This window comes from Diceros bicornis, chromosome 13, assembly GCF_020826845.1.
Source record: "Diceros bicornis minor isolate mBicDic1 chromosome 13, mDicBic1.mat.cur, whole genome shotgun sequence".
In the NCBI taxonomy this organism is placed as follows: domain Eukaryota; kingdom Metazoa; phylum Chordata; class Mammalia; order Perissodactyla; family Rhinocerotidae; genus Diceros; species Diceros bicornis.
The window spans coordinates 36,594,838-36,621,909 of NC_080752.1; the positions used below are offsets into that span (position 1 = coordinate 36,594,838).

Genomic DNA, 27,072 nt, shown 5'->3' on the forward strand with positions numbered 1-27,072 from the left:
ACGCTCACTGAGCACTTGCTGTGTGCTGGGCTGGACTGGGCGCTGTCTCATTCGGTCCTCCCAGCCCCCTTTGCGGTAGGGGCAATCATGGTGGCCATTTTACAGATGAGAAAGCGGGCTTTGAGGAGTTAGGCAACTTGCCCAAGGTCGCCCTGCTAGGAGTGGCAGCGTGTGATTCACATTAGGTCCCTCGGCTGCAGGGGCCGTCTCACACCAGCAAGGGTTGAGGGCTCTCAGAGTCCCCTCCCTCCCTCTGTCCTTGGCTCAGGGTCCAGGGCTTCGGGCCGGGGGCAGTCCAGCCTCACCCTCGCCCTGGAGAGCAGCCCAGCCCTGCTGGACTCAGGCCCCTTCCCACTGTCCTGAGCGGTGGCTCCCACAGCCTCTGGCCTTGTCGCAGCAGAAGGGGCCCCTAGGTCCCAGCTGGCCCTGGCCTGGGCCTGGTTCAGGTGCCCTTTGCCAGCCAGCTGTCTGGCTCCACCCAGGGCTGTGACCTGGCTCAATGCCAGTTACCTGGGGCCAGCTGGTGCCCTCTCAGCCTGAAGAGCTGGGGGCTCAGTATGGCAGCATGAACCCCAAGGACGGGCCTGAACTAGAGCTGAGTGGGGAGAAAGACGAACCATCACAGCCCCTGCCCGGGAAGCCCCATCTGATGGGGTGACACGATGCCTTCCTCCCGGGAAGCACCGGGTGCTTTTGTCTCAAGGGGTGATGGCTCTTCCTTTCAGGCGCTGCCCAGTCTGCTGAGAGTTGTGGGTTCTTCCTCCTCGGGGAGCCCCCAGTCTGATGGGGGAGACGTGGCCCCTGCCCCACGGAGTGCCCTGATGGAGAACATAGTTGTGGTTAAGTGAGATGGGCTCGTCGGGTCGTGCTCCGGCACCTGGCACGTGTGTGTAAATAAATGATGGCTGTGTTAGCTCGTCCACCAGTACCCAGGACCTCCCCAGGTTCCTCCCAAAGAACGGAGGGCCAGTCTGATTGACGGGTTCCACTGCACCGACTGGGCCATGCTTGCTGGCAGGTGGGGTCCCAGAGGTGAAGGGTCCCCAGGTGGATTTCCTTTCTCCCCCAGGCTCACACCTCTTGCTCCTTGCTGCAGGCGAGGGCTGGTAGGTCCTCGTCTCCAGGTGTGGCCTGAAGGGATGAGAGCCCTCACCTCCAGTCCTCGCTCCCGCCTGAAGTGTGGCCCCAGCAGAGTTCTGCATTTGGTTTCTGGCCCAGGCTCAGCCAAAAAAGTGGCACCACACTTACCAGCTGCCCTTGTCCAGGAGGGTTTCTCTCTTAGGACATTCATGGGGAGCAGGAGGCTGGAACAGTCACCCCACAAAGATCCCTGTCTTGGCGGGTTATATATTAGCTATGGAATGAGATGCCGTATATGAAAATGCCTTACACGATGCCTGGCCCCGGTGTTCCCCAACTCCCGGGCTGGGTGGGGATGGCTGCAGGAAAAGCTGGCTGCGGGTGGCATTCTCTGGCAAAGCAGAAGGAACAGCCCAGCAGCCCCGTCCTCAGCACCCAGGCCCAGGCCCTCCCAGCCCAGGGTTCCCCTTGGTTATTTAGCAGACCTGGGACGTTTTGAAGCCACAGCTCAGACAGTATGGCCTTCAGTCCCCAAAGCTGAGAAAAGGGAGAAATCCACAGCTCACCCCTCTCTTCACCCCTTCTCCTGTTGGCTTCATTGGAGCTGAATGTTGGGACCGCAGAGGCCCCTGGGTAAACAGCCAGGCACTGAGCCCTAACGGTCCCAGATGTCCGGGCACCCTATGGTGGGGAGCAGGGGTTGCCTTTTGCTTCTGATTAACTCAATTCAACTGATAACTACTGATCAGTCCCCCAGCTCTGTGACAGCCCTGAGGACACAGCCACCTACCAGTAGCTTTGTGCCTACCACATGTAAGTGCTCAATAAAGATTATTGTTCTTTTTTTTTTTTAAGATTTTATTTATTTATTTTTTTCCCCCAAAGCCCCAGCAGATAGTTGTATGTCATAGCTGCACATCCTTCTAGTTGCTGTATGTGGGACGTGGCCTCAGCATGGCCGGAGAAGCGGTGCGTTGGTGCACGCCCGGGATCCGAACCCGGGCCGCCAGCAGCGGAGCGCGTGCACTTAACCGCTAAGCCACCGGGCCGGCCCAAGATTATTGTTCTTAATAAGTAATTCTCCACCCCCACCAAGCAGTATGAACAGAGACCGCTCCTGTTCACCATCATATGCCCAGTACACAGTAGGTGCTCAATAAATGCTTGGTGAACCAGCAATCACAGAACTATTGAATTTGTGCACTTTAAATGGGTGAATTGCAGGGCTGGCCCCGTGGCTTAGCGGTTAAGTGCGTGCGCTCCGCTGCCGGCGGCCCGGGTTCGGATCCCGGTGCGCATTGGCGCACCGCTCCTCTGGCCATGCTGGGGCCGCGTCCCACGTGCAGCAACTGGAAGGATGTGCAGCTATGACAGACAACTATCTACTGGGGCTTTGGGGGGAAAATAAATAAATAAAATCTTTAAAAAAAATAAAAATAAAAAATAAATGGGTGAATTGCATATGTGAATTATATCTCAATAAAGCTATTTGAAAAAAATATCAAATTAGCTATTATTAAAATTTGAATGGGAAGTTATGGGTAATGAGAAGAGATTACATCTTGCAACTTTTCTGCTCATATATAGTTGTTACAAAGTAATCTGAATGCCTGATATGCGTGCGGAACTGGTGGTCACTTAGGTGCGAGAGGAGGAAAGGATTTCATTCACTTAGACGGGTCAGAGAGAGAGAGATGTACACATAGATGATGGAGTCTGTCTGTTCCACGGAGCATTTATGGAGCACTTATTCCAAACTGAAAAGTTTCACAAACAAGGTAGAGACAATGAGAATCAGAGTGTGTGTCTGTGAAGTAATTTTTTTTTTTTTGTGAGGAAGATCAGCCCTGAGTTAACATCTGTGCTAATCCTCCTCTTTTTGCTGAGGAAGACTGGCTCTGAGCTAACATCTATTGCCAATCCTCCTCATTTTTTTTCCTTCCCCAAAGCCCCAGTAGATAGTTGTATGTCATAGTTGCACATCCTTCTAGTTGCTGTATGTGGGACACGGCCTCAGCATAGCTGGAGAAGCGGTGCGTAGGTGCGTGCCCGGGATCCGAACCCGGGCCGCCGGTAGCGGAGTGCGCGCACTCAACCGCTAAGCCACCGGGCCAGCCCAGTAATATTTTAAAAAACTGAAAATAACTAAGAATAGAAAATTCAGGGGCCAGTCCGGTGGCGCAAGCGGTTGAGTGTGTGCGCTCCGCTTTGGCGGCCCGGGCTTCACAGGTTCGGATCCCGGGTGTGCACTGACGCACTGCTTGGCAAGCCGTGCTGTGGCGGCGTCCCATATAAAGTGGAGAAAGATGGGCACGGTTGTTAGCTCAGGGCTGATCTTCCTCACAAAAAAAAAAAGAAAGAAAATTCACATAAAACCTTAAAAATATTGTACTACATTTAAATATTTCAGAAACTTAAATTTCTCTAAATTATGAGTTTATATAAAGTAATGTTTTTATTCTGAACTTTATCTTTTTTAAAAAAGCTAATTGAATAACCAGAGTAGAAGGGACACAGATTATAAGCAAACTTTTTATAAAACAAGAAAAAAACAGCACCAAGTTGTTCCAAAGAAATATCTATTTAATAGATCATCTGCTTTCTAAAGGGCCGAGAAGTGAATTGCAAAATAGGTAACAAAACTCTAACTCAAATATTGGTAGTGAAACAGGTAAGTTTTGATTGAAGTAACAATTTGACAAGGTGTGATTAAGTAATCTGATTTTCCTACGGAAGGTTTTACAAATTTTAGTTATATTGGGAAAAGAAAATAATTATAAAATGAGACATTTTTACTTAATATTTAACTTCTATAATATGTAATTCATAATATTAACTTATAATGTTATTTGGAATGAGACATCCTTTCTTATTAAATTTTAAAAGATTTTGCTGTAGTGGCTTATAAAACAAACAAAAACTGATGAGACAACAGGAGAAAAAGATCCTCTCTTGGAACTCAGAAGTGGGCAGGAGGGGCCAGCCAGGGGTAGTGGGGCCGAGCAGAGGGGGCGCATATCCCAGCACCCTGCTTACTGTTACGTGGGAGTCGACGTGTCTGCCTCTTTGGTTTGTGAGGGTTCAGTGCCACTGCCAACCCCCAGGCCCAGCGACTGGCCCCAAGTAGGTGCGCAACACAGGTGCCCTCTCTCCTCCAGCCTCTCTAGGGTTCACTGGTCACCAGAAGCAGAAACCCACTCACTAAGCGAGCAACAGAGGAAGCTCTTGGCAGGCCGTGGGGAGCTCACAGGAAGCTCACAGGGAAGGAGACGGTGAGCCATCGGCATCTGGAAGACAGGCACCAAGGCTGCCCCGGGGATGTCGGGAGCAGGAAACCCTCCCTGTGGGGATGAAACGGTTCCACCTGTTGAAGCATCAGAGTCTCTCTAGAGAACATCTTTGTTTTGTTTTTTTAATCTATTATTATACTTTATTGAGGTCATTTTGGTTTATTACATTGTGTGATTTCAGGTGTACATTATTATATATCAGTTTCTGTATAGACTGCATCGTGCTCATCACCAACAGTCTAATTTTCATCAGACACCATACAAATGTGCCCCTTTACCCCTTTCGCCCACCCACCATGTGTTTGTTTATCTTCCACATAGGAGTGAAGTCATGCGGTGTTGGTCTTTCTCTGTCTGGCTTATTTCATTTAACATAATAGCCTCAAGATCCATCCATATTGTTGCAGTTGGGTGGATTTTGTCTTTCTTTCTTTCTTTTTTTTTTTTTGCTGAGGAAGATTAGCCCCAAGCTAACATCCATGCCAATCTTCCTCTACTTTTTATGTGGGTCACTGCCACAGTGTGGCTGACAAGTGGTGTAGGTCAGTGCCCAGGGTCCAAACTCACGAACCCAGGCTGCTGAAGCAGAACGCACCAAACTTAACCACAACACCACAGGGCCAGCCCCTGATTTTGTCGTTTTTATGGCTGAGTAGTATTCCATTGTATATATACACCACATTTTCTTTATCCAGTCATCAGTTGATGGGCACTTGGGTTACTTTCACTTCTTGGCTGTTGTGAATAATGCTGCAATGAACATAGGGGTGCATAGATCTCTTTGTAATGTAATCTTGATTTCGTGTTCGTTTGATAAATACCCAGTAGTGGGATAGCTGGGTCGTATGGTATTTCTATTTTTAATTTTTTTAGAAATTTCCACACTATTTTCCATAGTGGCTGCACCAGTTTGCATACACCAGCAGTGTATGAGGGTTCCCCTTTCTCCACATCCTCTCCAACACTTATTAGTTCTTGTCTTGTTAATTATAGCCATTCTGATGGGTGTTAGGTGATATCTTAGTGTTATTTTGATTTGCAGTTCCCTAATGATTGATTAGTGATGCTGAACATCTTTTCATGTGCTGGTTGGCCATCTGTATATCTTCTTTGGAAAAATGTCTGTTCATATTGTCTGCCCATTTTTTCTTGCTTTTTAAAAATTTTATTGGGGTCATAATGGTCTAAAACATTGTGAAATTTAAGGTGTACATTATGATTTATCAGTATTCTGTAGACTGCATTGTGCTCACCACCAATAATCTAATTTTTATCCATCACCATATATATGTGCCCTTTTACCCCTTTCACCCACCCCCAGCCCCCTTCCCTTCTGATAACCACTAGTGTGCTCTTTGTCCATGTGTTTATCTTCCACACGCGTGAAATCATGCAGTGTTTGTCTTTCTCTAGCTTATTTTGCTTAACATAATACCCTCAAAGTCCATCCATGTTGTTGCAAATGGGATAATTTTTTCTTTTTTATGGCTGAGTAGTATTCCATTGCATATAGACACCACATCTTCTTTATCCATTCGTCAGTTGATGCCTCTGCCCATTTTTTGATCGGGTTGTTTGTCTTTTTGTTGTTGAGTTGTATGAGTTCTTTATATAGTTTGGAAATTAACTCTTTGTTGGACATATGATTTGCAAATATTTTCTCCCGGTTGGTGGGCTGTCTTTTCATTTTGCTCATGGTTTCCTTCACCTTGCAGCAGCTTTTCAGTCGGGTAGTCCCATTTGTTTTTCTTTTGTTTCCCTTGCCTGAGTAGACATGGTACTCGAAAAGAGAAATGCGACTATTTTTGTAAGTTGATTTTGTACTCTGCAGCTCTGCTGTAGTTGATTATTTCTAATAGCTTTCTGGTGGATCCTTTAGGGTTTTCTATGTATAGAATCATGTCGTCTGCAAACAGCAAGAGTTTTACTTCTTCCTTTCCAATTTGGATCCCTTTTATTTCTTTTTCTTGAAAATTGCTCTGGCCAAAACCTCCAGTACTATGTTGAATAGGAGCAGCAAGAGTGGACACTCTTGTCTTGTTCCTTTTCTCAGAGGAATGGCTTTCAGTTTTTCACCATGAAGTATGATGTTGGCTGTGGATTTGTCATATATGGCCTTTATTATGTTGAGGTGCTTTCCTTCTATACCCCTTTTATTGATACTTTTTATCATAAATGTATGTTGGATCTTGTCAAATGCTTTCTCTGCATCTATGGAGATGATCATGTGATTTTTATTCCTCATTCTGTTAATGTGGTGTATCCCATTGATTGATTTGCAGATGTTGAACCATCCCTGTGTCCCTGGTATAAATCCCACTTGATCATGGTGTATGATCCTTTTAATGTATTGCTGTATTCGGTTTGCCAATATTTTGTTGAGGATTTTTGCATCTACATTCATCACCAATATTGGCCTGTACTTTTCCTTCTTTGTGTTGTCCTTGTCTGGCATTGGAGTCAGGGTGATGTTGGCCTCGTAGAATGAGTTAGGAAGAATTCCGTCTTCTTCAATTTTTTGGAATAATTTGAGAAGGATAGGTATTAAATCTTCTTTGAATATTTGGTAGAATTCTCCAGTGAAGCCTTCTGGTCCTGGACTTTTGGTTTTTGTGAGGTTTTTGATTACTGTTTCAATCTCTTTACTTGTGATTGGTCTATTCAGAGTCTCTATTTATTCTTGATTCAGTTTTGGAAGCTTGTATGAATCTAAGAATTTATCCATTTTTTCTAGGCTGTCCAATTTGTTGGCATATAGTTTTTTATAGTACTCTCTTATAATCCTTTGTATTTCTGTGGTATCCATTGTAATTTCTCCTCTTTCATTCTTAATTTTATTTATTTGAGACTTCTCCCTTTTTTTCTTAGTGAGTCTGGCTAAGGGTTTGTCAATTTTGTTTATCTTCTCAAAGAACCAGGTCTTAGTTTCATTGATCCTTTCTATTGATTTTTTAGTCTCTATTTCATTTATTTCTGCTGTGATTTTTATTATTTCTCTCCTTCTGCTGACTTTGGGCTTTGTTTGTTCTTCTTTTTCTAGTACTGTTAGGTGTAGTTTAAGATTACCTGTTTGAGATTTTTCTTGTTTGTTGAGGAAGGCCTGTATTGCTATAAATTTCCCTCTTAGTACCACTTTTGCTGCATCCCATAAGAGTTGGTATGTTGTGTTTTCATTTTCATTTGTCTCCAGTTATTTTTTGATTCTCCTTTGGTTTCTTCATTGACCCAATGGTTGTTCAGCAGCATGTTGTTTAGTCTCCATATATTTGTGACTTTCCCGGCCTTTTTCTTCTAGTTGATTTCTAGTTTCATAGCATTGTGGTCAGAAAAGATGCTTGACATGATTTCAACCTTCTTAAATTTATTGAGGCTTGCCTTGTTTCCCAACATATGGTCTATCTTTCAGAATGTTCCACATGCACTTGAGAAGAATGTGTATTCTGCTTTTTTGGGATGGAATGTTCTATATATATCTATTAAGTCCATCTGCTCTAGTGTTTAACGCCACTGTTTCCTTGTTGACTTTCTGTCTGGATGATCTATCCCTTGATGTAAGTGGGGTGTTGTGGTCCCCTACTATTATTGTGTTGCTGTCAGTTTCTCCCTTTAGGTCTGTTAATAGTTGCTTTATGTACTTTGGTGCTCCTGTGTTACATGCATACATATTCCTCTTGGTGGAATGTCACTTTTATCATTATATACTGCCCTTCTTCATCTCTCATTATCTTTTTTATCTTGACATCTGCTTTGTCTGATATAAGTATGGCAACACCTGCTTTCTTTTGCTTGCCATTTTCTTGGAGTATCATCTTCCATCTCTTCACTTGAAGCCTGTGTTTGTCTTTAGAGCTGAGATGTGTTTCCTGGAGGCAGCATATTGTTGGGTCTTGTTTTTTAATCCATCCAACCACTCTGTGGCTTTTGATTGGAGAATTCAATCCATTTACATTTAGAGTGATTATTGATATATGAGGACTTAAGACTGACATTTTATCTCTTGTTTTCTGGTTGTTCTATGTTTCCATTGTTTCTTTTCCCTTGTATTTCTGACTGCCATTTTAGTTTGGTGGTTTTCTGTGATGGTTTTCTCAGTTTTTCTCTTTATTTACGATTTGTGACTCTGCTCTGATTTTTTATTTATTGGTTACCATGAAGTTTGTATAAAAGATTTCATAGATAAGATAGTCCATTTTCTGATGGCCTCTTATCTCCATCTTCCTCTGCAGGCTCCATCCCTTTCCTCTTCCCCTTCTGAGTTACTGTTGTCACAAGTTGTTCTTTTGTATGTTGGAGTTGGTGACTACATTGAAGTGTTTATAGTTATTTTTGATGCTTTCCTTCCCTTTGTCTTTTGTGTTATAATTGTTTACTAATCTATTCTGATATAGAGCTTCAATTTTCTGATTCTGTTCATTTATTTCCTTGCTCAAGGTACCTTTGCTTTTTAGTTTCAGATGAGAGGGCTCCCTTCAACGTTTCTTGTAAGGCATGCCTAGTGGTGATGAACTCCCTCAGCTTTTGTTTATGTGGGAAAGATTTTATGTCTCCATTGTATCTGAAGGATAGTTTCAGTGAATAGAGTATTCTTGGTTGAAAGATTTTGTCTTTCAGTATTTTGAATACATTATTCCATTCTCTCCTAGCCTGTAAGTTTCCTGCTGAGAAATCCGCTGAAAGCCTGATAGGGGCTCCTTTGTAGGTTATTTTCTTCTGCCTTGCTGCCCTTAATATTTTTTCTTTGTCATTGACTTTTGCCAGTTTTAGTATTATATGGCTTGGAGAAGGTCTTTTTGCATTGATGTAAATAGGAGTTCTATTGGCTTCGTGTACTTGTAAGTGCAGTTCCTTTTCCCAGGTTTGGGAAGTTCTCAGCTATTATTTCTTTGAACAAGCTCTCTGCTCCTTTCTTCTTCTCTTCTCCCTCTAGAATACCTATAATCCTTACATTGCTTTTCCTAATTGTTGGATATTTCTTGAAGTTCTTCATTTTTTAAAAATCTTAGTTCTCTCTCCTCCTCCACCTGAAGCATTTCTATATTTCTATCCTCTAAATCACTAATTCTGTCTTCTATAACATCAGCTCTATTTTTTATGGATTCTAAATTATTTTTATCTCGTTAATTTTGTTCTGCATATCCAGAATTTCTGTATAGTTTTTTTTAAGGGTTTTAATCTCTTTGATGAAATATTCTTTCTGCTCATTAATTTTATTCCTGAGCTCACTGAAGTGTCTGAGTTTTCTTGTAACTCGTTGAGTTTCTTTATGATAACTATTTTGAATTCTGTTATTTAGATTGTAAATTTCTGTGAGTTCAGGATTGGTTTCTGGAGACTTGTCATTTTCCTTCTGCTCTGAAGTGTTAATGTGGTTCTTCATGGTGTGTGGTGAATTGATCCTTTGCCAGTGCCTCTGTGGTAGTATCAGGTTGAGGATTCCACCTCCCACCTGGGGGGGGGCGGCTGGAGCTGTGTATTTTGATCCCACCCCACCTGCTGGAAGTTGTGCCCGTAGGGCTTCTCTGTGTTTGCGTGCTGGCCGTAGCTGCTTGGCAGGTCATGCATGCACACAAAGGCGGGCCCTCTGTGCTCTGCCAGCAGGTTGCTCTGGTGCAGGACCACTGTGCTCAGCAGCAGATAGGCTGAGCTGGTGCACTGGGCAGGAGGGGAGGGGCACTTTCTTACGTGTGCGGAAGAGCTCAGCTGTGCACTCGGGCAGTTCAGCTGAGCTGCTGAGCTTGGTGGGGGCTCCTTCCTGGGGGCTGAGCTGCATCTCTCGGTGGGGAGCATTCCCACAGGCAGGGCCGCTGCAGCATGGTGGGCACTCCTGTGGGCCAGGCTACAACTCTGAAAGCATTTGTGTGGGCTGGGCTGCCCTTGCCTCCTCGTAGTCGTGCCGGTTGCTGTGTGAGGACCTGCGTCCTGGATCACTGCTGCCAGGGAGGGGGAGGAGTGCCTCGAGAGAGAACATCTTAATTGGCTTGGTGTGGGTCATGCAAGGGGAAGGAGGGAATGCCACGACTGCATTGCACCGAGGCTGCACGGGCAGGGTGGCATCAAGAAAAAGAACAACGGCTTTGAGGCCAGGTCCACAATGCCTGCTCCACCCCCGCAATGGCGGGGCAGGGGGTGTCCCAGTGGGCCTGCCACACAGCAGCAGCTTAGTCAATGACTCAGATGAATGAGACAGTTTGGAGACAGAGAGTCATGGAGTCTGGGGCCCCTGAAGGACCTCACGGAGGGCCCCAAGAGGCTGATTTGTCAAGACCACAGCAAGGGGGGAGGGAAAGGGAAGGGCTTTGGAGAAACAGGAATCCCCAGATTATCCACCTGAGCCCTCACACTTCTAGACATGACCATAACCCATGCAGGGGAGCCAGTTAAGTTCTTGCAGAGCCAAGACCAGAAGGCAGGCTCCCGACTCCCAGACCAGGGCTCCTGCCACTGCACCCTCACCAAGACTGCCTCCTGTTGTGTTAACTGGCACCAAAGGGCACCATCAGGAAGCATCTGATGAGCCCACGGGGGCGGAGGGACGCTCTGCTGCTGCCAAAACCTGGGAGTCGGCCACCCGCAGCACATGGACCCAGAGGGCTAGTCAACCCTCCAGAGCTCCTTCCTGCCATTTCCTTAGGCTGTCTTCCTGTGTTGCCTCAGTGGGAGCAGGGAAAGGGGTAGCCATAGGGGGCCCCAGGCCAGGCTACGAGCACTCCTCTTTTGCCACTTGCTTCCAGCTGCCCCTCACCTAAGAAACCCGGTATCAGAGCCCATTGTTCCCAGTCTCACCAGCCCAATTTAGCATCAGTAAAAGAGCAGTGATGGCACCTGTGGAAGATTCTAGAAGGCAAAGTGAGATCAGGCCTGGCATATGTCACGGCCACTATTTCTGAGTTTCGTGTTACTTTTGGTCACACAACTGAACACCTAATAAAAATGAAAACTCAGTGATTCAGCACCTTCTGTGTGCCAGGCACTCTGCTAACACAACCCCATGAGGCTGTCACCTCTGTCATCCACGTAAGGAGACAGGCTCTGGGTCTGGCCTCCCAGGGTCCCACAGCTGAGGAGTCGAGAGCTGCACCCTTCCTTCTTTCCAGCCTTCCTCATCCTCTCCCCTGGTACTTGAAAGGAACTGACGGCAGGGGTTTCTCAGAACTGTTACCTATTTCTATCTCCATGATATTGTGCACCCAATGAGGATGTGCCCCATCTGGGAACTCCCTCATCAGACCAAGCAGAGAGAAGCCAAGACCGGACCGCGGGTGTCAAGGATCCAGAACCTCAAACCAGAGGGGTAGCCAGGGTGTGGACCCTCCTGACCAGCCACATGGCCGCCCGGTGTCACCTAGGACAGCGTGGACTCTGGGCATGTCACCTCAGCCCTGTTCATCACATTGCTGAGGGCCGTGGTGAAGACAGAGCGGGATGCGCGTGGACAGACCCACGCATGGTAGGTGTCTGCTGAGATGACAGGAGGGCAGGGAGCAGGCTGAGGAGGAGCAGAGACGAAAGGCCCGGGACTTCCACCTCATCACACCCAGCACGACTTCAAGTGGAGCCGGCTCTGCAGGGCGGTGGGGCTGGGGTCTGCACGGAGGGAGGGCCGAGAGCAGCAGCTCCGGGCTCTGCAAGGACCCCTTTCCTCCTCACTCACTGTGCGGGTGCCCACTCTTCTCTGCCCGACACCCCAGTGAGGCCTGCTACATGTCCCGTGGGGTCAGCCCTCGTGGCCAAGGCCACACGTGCTTGGAAAGTGAGGCAGGCGAGAAAGAACACAAGGCCAGTGCCAACTGCGTCCCAGTTTCTTTTTATTTTTTTTGTTCTTTTTTCTTTTTTTTTTTTTTAAGTATGGAAGCTCAAGTATAAGATGTAGATTTTTTTAAGCTTTACAAAAAAACAAAATAAAACAAAAAACTCCTTTTGCATTCCATAAAAATTGACAGAAAAGCACCTGGCCAGAAGAGCAGAACGGTCAGCAGTCCCCACCCCCCGCACCCCCACAACATGGTCTCCGTGGGACAGGGGCCAGTCTGTGCAGGACAATGCTGAGGGCCACCTCTCCTTTCTCCCAGAGCTGTCCCCTATCCCCCCAACCCCTAACCCCAAGCAACTCCCAAACACACGTGGAATCAGATTTCCAGTTTTTCCTCTATCTTTCACACACCACAGTTATTTCATAAAATTTTTTTGTTTTACATTTTTTACACCAATGTAACAAAAAGGTGGGAGGGAAGAGGAGGCAGACAGACAGTGTATTTTATGCCTATAAATGGGTGGGTGGGGGAGATGGGGGGCTGGGGCAAACAAAAAACACATGGTTTCCATGGAAACATCGAGTGTTTGGATAGCAAAACGTGGTGGGAAGTAGGCCTCGGAGACGGAGAAGGGCGTTTATGGGGCTTTATTCTCGGGGAGAGATGGCGCTGTGCGGTTGGTCTGTGATGCAAGTTGTTACGTGACCTGTCGGGGAGGAAGGGGACGAGGGAGGGAGCAGAAAACGAGTTTTCTAAGAAAGGAATCTAACGAGTGCATGGCGTGTCCGTTAGCGGGAAGGAGAGGTTTAACATTGCTGCTTTCTCTTCAAAGCCTCCACCAGGTCATTCTTAAGAGCTTCTTGTTTTGATTTGTCTGCAAAAGTCTGCACAGACCTGCCAGGGAGGAAAAGAATTGTTGTTAGAAGGTTTAACAGGAAGAGGTGGTAGTGAAGGGCCAGGCACTGCTGCCCTGGAGCCTGGCTCGGAGAAGCTGCCTGCAGGAGACCGACCTCCCCAGGCAAGGGTCTGGATCACGGGCCGGGCACTGGGCATTGCTGATCCTCTCTAGAAGCGTGAGCAGTGCTGGACAGGGGCGGAGGGGGCACAGAGTCCAAGACCTGTACCCTCAGCACCTCACTGGGCACCACAGAGGCACACAGCCCACCGATGCTGTGATGCTCGGCTCTGCACCAGGTGGGGGTGACCTGGCCGTAGGCACCAGAACCCTAATCCACTCCTCTGGGCACAGGTCCCAACATCAGCCTGAACCAGAAGCCCTTCTGGGCTTCCAAGCACAACACACCAAAGGCCCTCCATGCTTCAGCCCAGCTGTGGACTCAGGCCAGGGGCTGAGAACAAGGACCCTGGGCCAGGAGGACCCTGCCATAAAGCTCGCCCCTCAGCACCCTGCCCAGCAGAGGACACTCGCTGCTCACCCCACAAGTGTGGGGTGCAGTGGTACCCCACACAGTGAATGTTTAGGAACCAGCGCCTCTGGATGTCTGTGCACAGTGGGTTCAGGGCCAGGACAGCACACGGAGAGCTGCTTTCTGCCTTCTGCCGTGAGGCACCATCAGCTGTCAACTTAGCCAAGAAATCCCCTCAGCCTGGATTTCCAGAGGCAGCATAGGACTGAGGTAAGAGGCCCTGGGGGTCCCTGCTGTCAAATCCTGGACTTGTGGGGAAGCATTAGTGCATTTCCTCATGGCTGTTAACACCCTTCAACAAAGCTACCAACAACCAAGCTTTGTAGAGATTGTACAATTTACAACGTGTCTTCACACGCTTTTCTTATCCAACTCTTCACGAGCATCCTGGAGGGGTCTCAGTATTATTCTCAGATGAGGAGACTGAGGCTCAGAGAAATGTCCCCCACAATGACCACTTTGTCAAATTTACCCAATGTGTTGGTTAACCAAGAACTTATTAAACCATTTATAAACTTTATAACAGTTTCAAAGCAGTGGAAAGAGAGGGCAGAAAGCTGCCTCGCAGGAGCACTGTGCACAGCACGCTCCATGGGAGTCTCGAGTTTGACATACACTGACTGTGAACAAGAGTGGGAAGGAGGATCAAACAATCATCCCCAAATGCCGAAAATGGGTCAAGTAAAATGAAGCAGGACCCAGGAGAAACAACAGTATCCCAAGTTGAATTCTGGCTCCTGAATCCTAGAAAAACCATGGGCTACTTGGATCCTCCAAATGGTAAGAGGGTGGCATAGTCAAGACTTCGAAAGAATGTGCACACAACTAAAAAAAATTCCATGAGAAACATCAACACTTTTGGTTGATGCTGCCAAAACACACATTTCTGAATATTTGCCCTGGACTGTCCCTGGCTCTGCAGTGGCCAAAGGAAGGGTCAGACACCAGCCCTGGTGGCCCTCGGGCTCCAAATCTCAGCCAGTCCACTAGGGGCTTCTGGAAAAGCTCCCACTGGGAGGTTAACATGACCAGGGGAAGATACAGCGGGTGAGCAGCGGTTCACTTGGCTCCCTGGCCTGCACTGTGCCCAGCCCTCGACCCCACGTGAAGGAGAAAGTTCCAGAGTTCAGAGTTAGAACCAGAGTTAGAATCAGGTAACAGAGCTGCTACAGGTATAAGGCATAAGGAGCAGGGCCCTCATTTAGGGGATAGAGCTTGGAAGGTCACTGCCAAGCAACCTTGAGCCAATGCCTGGAGGAAGCACTCAGCGTGGGACCTGTCCTGGACAGACGGGCTGTCAGGCCGCCCACTGCTGCAGAGGGCTCCTATGCTGGAAAGCCTCCCGTGGGTGGCCACGGGACTGGACTGGCCAAGGCTAGGGATCCAGGAGACTCTAGACCCACCCTAACGGCTGAGGGGCTGGGGAGAAAACGGCACTGTCATGGAACACCTTAAAAAGGGGTTTTCTCCATGTCGTGATGGGAATATGATGGTCCCAGCATGAGGCTGGAGGCTGACAGATGCCTGGACCCTGAAGATGGCGCACATACAGACCACATCAACATGCCAAAGTTCCATGGACCCAGAAGAGCAGCTCTGCCCGGTTATGTAAGCACCCCCACCCCACCCCGAAATCCCACTGAGCCTCATCTGGGTGGGGCCCTCAGGGCCTAGCCCCCGGGCTGGGGTAAGCCCGTAAGCCCTGGGCTCCGCAGCCTGCCCACGTGGGTTTCCAAACGCCTTATATTGCAACCTGTTTCCCTCCTCCTCTCTGGGGATGCAACTGCTTTCATACACCTGTGCTTGTCACAAGCTCAAGTTATGGTTCTTGGCCATTATCAACAAGCAGACTATTTGCCTTTCCATCAGCGTGAGGCGTTTAAGAGGACAGCTGCGGCTGGTTACGGGCGGAAGGTTAGTCTGGTCCAGGCAGCTCCAGCAGCAACCGGTCTGGGGGTGCATCAGGCTGGCAGGGGGATTACAGCCCCCACCCTGTGCTCCGTCCTCAGACCCAGAGCCATACACCCCTTTAACATCAGCTAGCCACGAACAGTCCATTTCCCCCTGAGAACGGGGCTTATTTGGCTTCTGGGATCTCTGGTGAAAAAGTCGAGGAGGACCCAGCTGCACATAGAACAGCTTCAGAGAGGCCACACTGAAGCATGTGGGTGAGCAGAGGGCAGGGCTCAGACCCTGCTCCGCAGCCCATCAGAGCAGTGCAGACAGGCGGCTTCTGCTGGAGAGGCAGAGTGAGTCCCCCGGACCGGGCTTCCTCAGGAGCCCAAGCCAGAACCACCCATCTGCCCCACCCCCACCTCCACCCAGAGTGCATAGCACACACACCACACACGTGATATGGGTCCATGTTACATGGGGCTGAGTCTACACGTTAATGTGGCTGCTCACAGCCGTGAGCGGTCACGGGGGTTAGTGGTGGTTTAAACGGCTGTGCGGCAACAGCCAGACAGGCGGGGTCTCGGCAGGTTGATGAGTCCTGTTTAGTGGGGGGTGCTCACGCCTCTCAGGCAGGGTACCTGGATTGGCTTAATTATCAGGCTGGATGTGGATCTGGCGCTGGGTCAGCACTTGGGAAAGCTCCCTCTGCAACTGCTGGAACTTGGGGTTGTCAGGGATAACGTCAACAGATCTACAGAGAGTGTTCAGAGATGACTGCAGCAGGAGGGGTGGAGGACAACACGGATCGAGGAGCACAGGGGTGGGGTGACAGCTCAGGAGATACAGGGGAACACACAGGCAGAAGAAAGAGGGGAACGTCACCAAGGCCACGGCCGCTCGGGCTGCGGTGCGGAGGTCGTAGCTGCAGAGCCTACGCTGGCGGTGGTCCCGCTTTTCGGGGGCTCACGACCACCACCCAGTAGGCTCTTTGTGTCTCTCTCCTATTTTCCAGCGGTTGCCCGGGATCGTGCAGGTTGGGAGGGTGTATCTGGTGTGGATGGTACAGTGGCCGCAGGCCAGGAAGCTCTGGGCACAGGTGACTGAGGAGGCCTCAGGCTCAACAGCCTGAAGAGGGCAATGTCGCCAGTGGGGGGGAATTAAACCCACCAGGGAGGGGTCAGATCCAATTCCCCACAGGTGGCGTGGGAAATCGGAAAGCTGAGTCCAAAGGGGTCTCCTTGCTATTTTAAAACTGAGTAGGAAACTAAAAATCCGTCTCCTGGACAAATTCACAAGCCAGGGCAGCCCCAGAGCTGCTTCCCGCCTCTCCCTTCAGCGCGTAAGGAGAGGTGTGTACGCGGAATAAGGGATTCGAGGGCTGGAAGAGCACGAGCCCGTGGACTCGCAGAGCAGTGCTGGGCTGCAGAACAAAGACCCCACTGCCTCATCTAATCCCTGCAGCAGCCCTGCCTCCTTGACAGACGAGGGCTGCTGAGTGACATCACAGGTCACACAGCTCAGGGTGACAGTGTCCACAGATCCTGGCCTCTGGACTCCACAGACAGTGCTTGCCCCACAGCCGCCTTTACTGACCCCCACGAGGCTCTGGCCTTCACTGGGGACGACGCTGCAGAACGGAAGGCAGGAGATGGGGGGGGAGGGGCAGCTCAGGACCCTGGCCACAGTCAAGAGAGCCCTGGCAGAGGACAGCAGAGTGGCTGCGGCCCTCCCCAGGAAGCAGCAGGTGGAACGGGCTCTTTCTGTAGGATACTCTCTGCTGCCCTGAAACCACCCAACCAGAGAGCAGTCTGCACTCCCTCGTGTGTCTTAGGGTCTGATTTGAAGGCTCCCTCAGACCCCAAAGCCTAAGGGGCTGGGCAGAGTCTTCAGATGGGACTGACAGGCTGGGAACTGAGAGGAGGCCGACTCCAGGGACGAGGGCACCAACTGGTGCTAAGGTGAATGAGCCCCAGAGACCAAACATAGTGGAGGGAGGAACCAACATCTGCTGAGCGTGCCGACTACGTACAAGCTGCTTTACCCCTGAAAATCTGCAGAACAGTCCTGTAAGGTGGGTACTCTGACCCTGTTTTACAAATGAGGGAACTGAGACCCAAGGCCATAGAGCTATTAAGCAGCAGACCTAGGATTCAAATCCACATCATTCTGCTTCCAAAGCTTGTGCTTCTGGTACATTACCTCAGCCCATTGACGATGTCCTTTGTTTTTCCAAAGTAGATCTCATTCAGCGTACTTCTGATTTTATTTTCCATGTCCTGGGAAGGGAGGTCAGTCAGACACATGGCAAACAGGGGTCCTGAGGTCCACTCCCTGCCACCTCCCACCAGCTTCCCCTGCAGTCCCCGCTGTGACCACAGGGGGGAGGCGCACGACTGCGCCACGACTAGGGGGCGTGAGCCCCAGCAGCCAAGAGCCCGCCATAACTTGTGCTCCGAGAGCTCTCCCATCCTCAGGCAGCGAGGAAGCCAATACCTAGGTACTGGTGGCCAACGCTGACCACTACTGGGAGCTGGTCTAAACCACATCACCACCCCTCAGCCTTCCCACCAATTTTGTGAACAATTCTGTGAAACCAGAGAGCACTGCCCCTCCTTCCAAGCTGCGTGGTGAAGGGAAGGCTGAGGCAGCACAGCTGAAGCTCCTCCAGAGCCCCTGGCGTTCCAGGACCCGTCTGCTTTTCAAGCTCAGGCCTCTGTTCGCACCCCGAGGACGGGGGGAGACCGGACTCGGAGCTTCCAGGGCAGAGTCTCCTGGGGGCATACGCTTGGGGGCGGTGGAAGGGGGCGTCTTTGGAGCTGAGCCCTGCTTCTCCAGATCAGAAGGCTCCGAAAACACGAGGCCAGGGCAAAAAAATGAGACGCCGCTGCTGGCTGCTATGGAGTTGGAAGAAAGCAGCAAAGGAGAAAGCCAGCATGCCGGCCGACAGGCCTCAGGGACAAAATGTCACAGGCTGTGGGAGCAAACCAGAGCCAGAGAGCCCGGCCACTCACCTCTACCAGGCGCCCGATGTTGGCTATGTGTGGGGAGCAGTCGCTCACAGTTTCATCCTTCTCCATCTGCAAAAGACAAAAACGTTCCTCCAAGTCAGAGGGGGCCGGGCGCTCCGAGAACGGCAGCCTCTGCCGACAGCATGGCCCACCTCCACGGTTTGCAAAGAGCCCATTATTCCCGCTGGCAGCTCTGGAGGCCCTGCAGGTGGTGCAAGGCCACTTCCTCAGTGGGGGTACCCAAGCACAACACGACTTAAATTCCAGGTCATCAACAGCCCAGCCAGCAGAAGCCCGAGCCACTGATTCTAGGGGAGAGTGTCTTGCTGCTGCTCTTCGTGGAGCAGACACCCCCTAAGCCCACAGCCGGGAGGGCAAAGGTGACCACCTTTGCTAGGCACTGGCTCCTCCAGGGCCAACTGGAGACGACCTGCTCAGTCTGTCTTCACACCACTGCTCACAGGCAGGCAGGCGTGCAGGTGCAGGCTGTCTGGCCCCAGGCCGGGGCCTGATATTGCAGGGGAGCCTCCACTGCGGCATGACGCTGCTGCGCCTTGCCCATTCCTGTAATGACAGCCACCGAGGGAGGGAGCGCCAACCCTGGGCGACAGGAGGCTCAGAGAGATGAAGCGACTTGCCCAATGGCACACAGGTAGCAGTGGCAGAACCTGGGTGACACTCTTTCTTACTTCAGAGCCTGCACTCTTTCACTCTGCGGGCTGCAGGGTTGGCCGAGTGACCGTGCAGAATCTGAGTGAGAGAATCTCAATCTAGATGCCTAGCTTAGGACGGGACCCAGCAAGTCGAGCCTCGGGCAGTCAGTTCTGGCCCAATAATCAAGACTCTGAGTATCGAAAGGAAAGGGAGCAGGGAAGGAAGAAGGAACTGGTGAATCCTGACATGCACGCTTATTCACGAATTAGGGATTTCCCGTACTTTCTTCCTCTGTTTATACTGATTTCCTTCACAAGACTATAAATTCCTTGAGGAGAGATTTACCTGTTTTACACCTCACAGGGTGCCTAGCAGAGTGGTGAGCATATAAATGCTCACTGTTCCCAAACTGAAAACAAGAACATGTAGCTACCCTACCATTGCTTGTTGCAATAAAATACGGAAGCCGAAATTGGTAATAAAGAAACAGGATGAAAAGATAAAAGAAGCATCAGGAAGGCTAGAGCTCAGAATGAATTCAGACTAGTAAAGAAAGCAAAGCAAAGATGGGAGGCCAACTGTCTTCAGAACCAGAAGACCAAGGCAGATGCCTGGGGTGGCGGCGGTGTGTTCAGAGGTAAAAGGCCCCCGCTGCTTCTCTTCTCCATCAGGGAGGATGATTTCCAGGCCAGGAAATGTAGAACAGACCCCATTAAGAGGGAGATGAAGCCACAAACAGGCGAGCAGATGGTAGGAGAGAACCAAGTCACTTTAAATGATTAGGCTTCCAGGGTCAGACTAATCCGATTCTGTGACACAGCCATCCTTGCAAGATTACGGCGCCCTTTAGAGGTGCCAGAATGCTAGGGGAGGGCAGAGGCTGACGCTACTTTTACAAAAGAAGGAAGATTAGAGTTGGATATTAAACACTAGTTTGACACTGATCCAGACAACAATTTTTGATGGGACTGTTAAAAATCATCTGTTAGCACATTTTAAAATCAGATATCTCCGGGAGCCAGTATGGGCTTGTTACGAACAACTTCCGCCACGAGAATCTCTAATTTCCTATCTCGATGAGGCTGCAGGACTGGAAGAACAGAGATCTTCTCTGGTAAGATCACATCACTTTGGCAGGTTCCATCTAATATCCTGCGGCCGTGGCTGACGTGTGGGCTGGACGACGGCCACTCAAATGGAGCCTCTGACGAGAGGGGTCCAATGCCATGTCCCTAGGGTGGCCTCTGTGGCATCCTGTAAGAGTCTCTACGTGGCCCTGGCTCAACCTCTTTGTCCAGGACTTAAAGGAAGGTACAGCTGAGAGGGTTCATCGGCATCCTATCAGCAGCATCAAGGGTCGACATGATCAGAAGGGTCACCACAGAACCCAGAAACATGGGTTAGCCACCAAGCGTGCAGCGCTTCCCGGGGGGCAGTCACCTCACTCCCTTTAGTCTTCATAGGAACTCTACTTTAAACCCAGGAAACTGAAGCTTAAAGATGTCAAGTAACCTGCCCAGATCACAGCCCCGCTGGACCCCAATGCCTCTGCTCTCCCTGCCTCGGTATGCTGACCACATTTACCTGGGCAAATGCAAACCAGATACTTCGGCTCAAACATAATCTCACGAGTACAAAATGGGGAACAAGTCTTGTGAAGAGATTCACGGTTTTTAGACGATTTCAAGCCTGACAGGAATGTGCTGTGGCTGCTACGACTGCTTTCATGCCACTTTAGGTAGGGAAACGAAACTACCACTGGTGCCAGACCAGGGGCAGCATTCCTACCCCAGCACACCACAAAGAAGCTGCTGCTGCAAGGCCCATTCCTCGCTCAGGAAGGCAACGGCCCCTCCGCCCTGTGCTGGCCCCGCCACATTGCAGGGCTGGATTCCGTCTAGGGCACTGGGTGTTAAGAGAGCCATGGACATGTTAGAGTTCATCTGCTTAAAAGGTTTGAACACCTTGACCCCAACAAATGAGAAAGAACTGGGGATATTTCAGGCTGGGAGGAGAAAGACTCAGGAGACCCTGGCAGTGCTCCCGCAGGGGGAGCAGACCCAATCCACGTCACTGCCAAGGGCAGCGGAGGGACCATGGGGCAACGGAACATCACAGGATGACAGACCTGTCTGTAAGAGGCATCTGCCCCAGATCCCTGGAGGTGTCTGAGGAGAAATGGGGGGCCTACTTGGCAAGACGCTACAAGAAGGGAGTCTGGTGTAGAGTGACAATCTGGACTATGGCCTCGCAAGGCCCTTCCGAGTTATGAGACTAAACCTCTGCACAACAAAGACGTCTGGTTCTGGCAGGACTGTTTGGCTGAGGATTGGCCAAATGGACAAGAGGGAGCGAGATGCTAGAACGGTCGGCCTCTGCCCGCAACTGGACCTGAACTGTCCCAGGCACTCTTTGGCCAGCGATCCTGGGGAGTCTTGATCCTCAGCAACTCTAAGGGTCCCCACAAGACAAGTGAGAGTGTCCATGAACTTAAAAGGGAGAGCTACTCCCCAGCATTTCAGGTCTAATAAATACCCCACTCCGGGCAGAGCCGCAGTGTTTGCTGGGACATCATCTGCCCTCAGCAGGACCCTGCTGCCAGACAACTGGAGGGTGTGATGTTGAACAGGAGTTGGGAGCACACTCAGGAGGAAGGACAGCACTCTGTCCACCTTTTTTTTTTTTTTGGTCAGGAAAATTGACCCTGAGCCAACATCTGTTGCCAATCTTCCTCTATTTTGTATGTGGGACACTGCCACAGCACAGTTTGATGAGCGGTGTGTAGGTCTGCGCCAGGGATCAGAACCCGCGAACTCCAGGCCACCAAAGCAGAGCACGCAAACCCGACCACTACACCATGGGTCTGGCCCCAACTGTCCACCCATTTTTTTTTTTTTTTAAAGATTTTATTTATTTATTTTTTCCCCCCAAAGCCCCAGTAGATAGTTGTGTGTCATAGCTGCATATCCTTCTAGTTGCTGTATGTGGGACGCGGCCTCAGCATGGCCAGAGAAGCAGCGCGTCGGTGCGAGCCCGGGATCCGAACCCGGGTCGCCAGCAGTGGAGCGCGCTCACTTAACCACTAAGCCACGGGGCCGGCCCAGTCCACCCATTTTTAAAAGAGATTTTTGGAGGCTAACACACTGGGGCTGTGTGTTCTCTCCCTGGATGGAAACGGTTCCTGTGCCCAGACTGAGGGCTGCTCAGAAAGCTGCTCTTCTGGGCAGGGAGGAGCCTGGGAGTCTGATCCAAAGGAATTCTGTCCTTATGGTCTCTCTCACTCCCCAGCTCCACGCAGATGGCAGGTTTCTGGCAACCCCAGGGAAGCGACGAGGCTTTGAGTTCATTGAGGGCCCATTTTAAATGAGCGCCAACAGCCCATAATGAGGCCAGGACTGCTGGCAAAGGGCCCTGGTCATCAGAGTAAGCAAAGTCACATCAGCACCCCAACCTCTTGGGCATCATCTTTGTGCTTCAGAATCAAGAGGCCGGGCTGGCCCCATGGTGTAGTGGTTAAGGGCGTGCGCTCTGCTGCTGGTGTCCCGGGGTTCGGATCCCGGGCACGTACCGACGCACTACTTGTCAGGCCATGCTGTGGCGGTGTCCCATATAAAGTGGAGAAAATGGGCATGGATGTTAGCCCAAGGCCAGTCTTCCTCAGCAAAAAAAAAGAGGAGGATTGGCATGGATGTTAGCTCAGGGCTGATCTTCCTCACCAAAAAAAAAAAAAAAAAAAAAATCAAGAGGCCTCCCCCTTCCGACGATGGAAAGGCTGAAACCACTGGATGCTCAAAGGTAAGAAGTCTTGGGGGGAAACGGGGGAGTGAGAAGGCTGGGTCTCTGGCAGGAGCAGACTGACTCCCTAGGAGGACACAAGGGGTCCCTAAGCTCTTGGCAGGGGATCTGAGCCCAAGGAAAAGGCCCAGCAGGGACAGGGGAGGAAAGGAAGAAGGTAGGCTGGGGGTGGGGGCAGAGGCCCTGGCACACACAGACATGTTTCCACAGCCCCCTCGCCCACACCCCTGCCAACTCCCTCCACACCTGGTCAGGGTCAGCTTGCTGGAAACGCCGACCCACCAAAAATAGAACTATTTTCGCAATGCATATATTATTACATCCTTATAAAAGTGGCTGCCAGAAGGAAAACATTTTTATGTGCTGTGGCCGCACAGATGTTCCACAAGGTGGTTCCAACCGAGGCTGAAGTCACAGCCCAGCCCACTCGGCCCCATCAAGCACCTCTCCTCCTCTCCGTGGCCTGCAGATGGGGAGGACACACGCAGGGGTTTGGAAAGCAGGCCATCTCCATACGGTATCTCCCACTGCCATGTGCACCTTCCAGAGCACACAGCCCGGAGGGTGGGACCCCGAAGGAAGCCAGCCCCTGCTCCCCAGCTTCTGCTCTCGAGCCCGAGGCGCCAGGGTCCTGGCCTAGCTTGGCTTCAATTTCCTTGCCTCTACCTCCCACTAAATGAGCTGATATATGCACAACGCCCAGAACGGTGACCGGCCGAACGACAGCTCCATTCCCAGGACTCTTCTGGTCCTGGCTCTTGGCCAGAAGCCAGCGGCGGCGTCCTGATTACCAAGCTGTGCTCTGGGTAAGAGGCTGGGCAGGAGGCCGGGACGTTAACACGCTGTCAGGCCAGAAGATGGTGGTCAGACAGCCTCTCAAGGAAGGTTAGGTCTGCCCAGTTTAGGAAAATTTTAATTAAGCCTAAGACTGTATATATTCTAGAAGAGAGAAAAGTCTCTGCTTACGAGATATGTGGTAGTAATAGCTATTATTTGCTGAGCATAAACTATGTGTCAAAATGGCTTTTTACCTCTACTCTACAACAATCTTTCCAAAGAAGCATTAGCAGCTCTATGATGAAAATGCTGAGTTTCAGAGAAGACAAGTGGTTTATCTAGGTCGCCCAGCTGGAAAGTAACTGGTTAGCGTCTGGATGGTTCTGAACCTGTTTTCTTCCATCAGACCTCTCCATTTGCTCAACTTCATTCACGTTCTTTACCAGAAAAACCAAGGACAAACCACAGTACAGGGCTCGGAAATTCCGAGCAGCGTCCATCTCTCCGATCCCGTCCTCTCCTGCCCACTCCTCCCAGTGGGCGACGGCTGCCAGGAGGCGGTCTCACAACAGCATTCCTTCTCATCCAGGCACTGGGTCACTCCACCCCGGGTCATCTGACCAAAACCAAACTGCCCCTAGAAGCCACGCTGCTCAGGCATCTCCCCACTCGACCTGGGCAACCTCATGGAGCACAAGGAGCCCAGCTGCAGCGTGGCTGTGCCTCCCCCGGCGAGAGAGCACTCCCAGGCGTGGCCCCCTTTGTTCCCCACATCTGGAAGGCAGGTCACGGGCCTCTCCCCACTGCTAAAAGACATGGCCTCACCTAACTGCCAAGCATGAGCCAAAGAGGATTTCCCTGCTATGACCCCAGGCAGGGGCCTCTGCTGGAGTTTCAGTGCTTGAAGATAGGTCACTATATGGGGCACCTATTGCTGAGCAAGCACAGAGCTAGGCTTGCAAATGACCGGCCTAAACTCCCACTCGACAAAACATTCCACCTTCATTTCTAAATATTTAGAATCTGAAAAAAATGTCAAATGAACATCTGCAGGGCCCGTCCCCAGGTCAGAAACCCTGGATCTCTTTCAGAGATTTACCATCTTGCCTCTTTCCCACGTCTCCAGCTGTCACACAGGAGAAGTGACCTCTCAATGCAACTTCCTTCTCAACATGTTGGTACTTGGCTCGCAACACTTTTTGACTTGCTCCACAGCCTTCCCACTGGGGCCCAGGTGGCAGTCCGCCAAAGGGCACCTTCCGCCCGCCTCCCCTCACAGGATGATCCGATCTGGCCGGGATGAGCGTCCACAAACACCACTCACTGATCACCTTTCCTCCCACAGCCCCACAGCTGCAGGGCTTTGCCAAAACACTGTACCTACTTCGCCTTCCAGCTGACATCCCTAAGAGACATCTTTTGGTGGGAGTGGGGGAACAAAAGGCCACGGTGGAGGAGCCAGGATGAAGCCAACGAGGGAGCATGGCCTAGTGTGCACTGGGTCTGAGCCCGCCGCGGTCTCCACACCCAGTGTCATGACCAGGTGTGAAATGAGGCTCAAGCAATAAATCTGTCATTGTTAAATTCACCAACGATTTACAGAAAGTCAGTGAGGGCAGCTCTCCACCTCACTCACTTGCACCCCCATAAGCTGTCTAAAGCGAGAAAGGAGGGAACTGGGAGCAAAGCCTTGAATGCCCAGGGATGGGAGGGACCTGCATGGAGAGCCTCCACCAAGCCTAAGCCGTGGCCCTTCTTGGGATGGGACACGGGACAGGGGAACAGGACAGCAGGGGAGCGCCTGGGGGCCATGCCCAGAGAAGGGTGACCTGGGCCGGCCGCTGCCTGGGTGCGGACGCCTTGTGCTGCTGTGTGGCGGCCCCTCGGTCTCAGGGGTGGTGGGGGTACGTGACTCAACAGGCTGTCGGCCTCTGTGCGCTGCACGTGCAACTGGGAACCCTGGGTCCTGGCCTGCTTGGCCTTGCTGAGTGTTCCTGACGGCTGGCCAGAACGGCTTGCAGGGTCGGCGCCTGGCACCCTGGGCCGGGTGAGACAGCTCCTTCCTTCCTGAGGCACCTGGGGCAAGTGTGAGAGTGCGGGGGCAAGTGTGTGACTACAATGAGGCTCGTGTCCAGAAGAAAAGCCTAGGCCTGGGGCACTGCCAGTACGGTTTAATGGAGGAGCTCAAGGGAGTAAGACCCTCATTGGACCCCCTATTGCTCACATCCTGGTGGTCACCCCAAGCCCTGACCACTCTACTCCAAATTGTCTCCCAAGCTGTCCCTCCTGCTCTCCTCCTCCTGCCTTTGCCGTTCTTCAGTAGATCCTGCCTCCAGGCCGAAGCCAGCTCCTTCACTAACCTCCTGGCCACAGGTTTGTCCCCTCCAGCCCTCCCAGGGCTGCCCCCATCCAGGCCCTGGTCACTTCTCTCCTGGATGACTCTAACAGTCTTCTCTTGCCAACCCATCCTCCATGTCAGCCAGCAAAGCCACCTTTTGAAAACACAAATCTGATCAGATCACTCAAATACTAAAAATCTTAAAACCCTCTTCGCTACCTCTGGTGGTGAATGTATCTCATGAGTCAACTTGCTTCCTGCAGGAGAATCAACCTTAAAGCCACATGAACACCTGAAGGAGGGACCCAAAGGGGGTGTTGCTGAGCATACTCCCAGGAGGCTTGCCCCTCCACGGGACTCCACAGCTTTGGCCCCACCACGGTGCCTGTTTCTGGGAACACTGGGTGTCCCCAGGGTAGTGTCTGACTGCTCAATACATTTCCGTTAGAATGTTTATTTAGAATCTACTGAATGCCAGGTACAGGGGATAGATTAAGACCAAAAAAGTGTGGTATGGTAGAAAGTAGCCTATTTTTCTTTTAGGTGGACAAATCGGGGTTCAAATCCTGACTCTGTCTCCTACTAGACAAGGCATCGTGGGCAAATTACTAAACAGCTTGAACCTCAGTTTGCTCCCCTGTTAAATGGGAATAACTCTATCTTGCTTACAGTCTAATCAAAGGAGACAGCCCGCACAACCATGCGTGTTCCCTCTTTATCACTGATGTGCTCAACTTTCTGGGAACCCCTTCATCTCCCATCCAAGGAAACCACAGACATTTTTCCAAGGCTCATTTGGGACACACAGCTAACTGGCAACCCTCATTTCCCGTTTGCTCAGAAGCCGCGCATCATTAACTTGGATTTGTCTCCCTCGTTGCTGCCCTGCCCTTCCCTTTACAGTTACTTACATTGGAAGCCAGCCCCAGCTTTAATGCACCTCAGATGAGTTATGTGACCGGCCGTTAGGATCATGACAGAAGCATGAATTTCCTCATTAAAGCCCAAGAGCACAAGGCAATCCAAACAAGGCCCGAGGCCCGGGACCAGTGTGCC

The 27,072-nt window shown here is 50.7% G+C and overlaps 1 protein-coding gene across 1 annotated transcript in view; it reads right to left on the reverse strand.

Annotated features, from left to right (window-relative positions):
- Nucleotides 1-12,158: 12,158 nt before the first annotated feature.
- CAPZB (capping actin protein of muscle Z-line subunit beta) overlaps nt 12,159-27,072 on the reverse strand; it is a 148,004-nt gene continuing 133,090 nt past the window's right edge. Inside the window, exons 7-9 of the mRNA XM_058553075.1 lie at nt 18,456-18,521; nt 17,644-17,720; nt 12,159-13,015 (exon numbers count right to left, since the gene is read on the reverse strand). Of these exons, the coding sequence (XP_058409058.1) occupies nt 12,928-13,015; nt 17,644-17,720; nt 18,456-18,521 (231 nt within the window). The 3' untranslated portion in view covers nt 12,159-12,927. The remainder of the gene's footprint in view (nt 13,016-17,643; nt 17,721-18,455; nt 18,522-27,072) is intronic.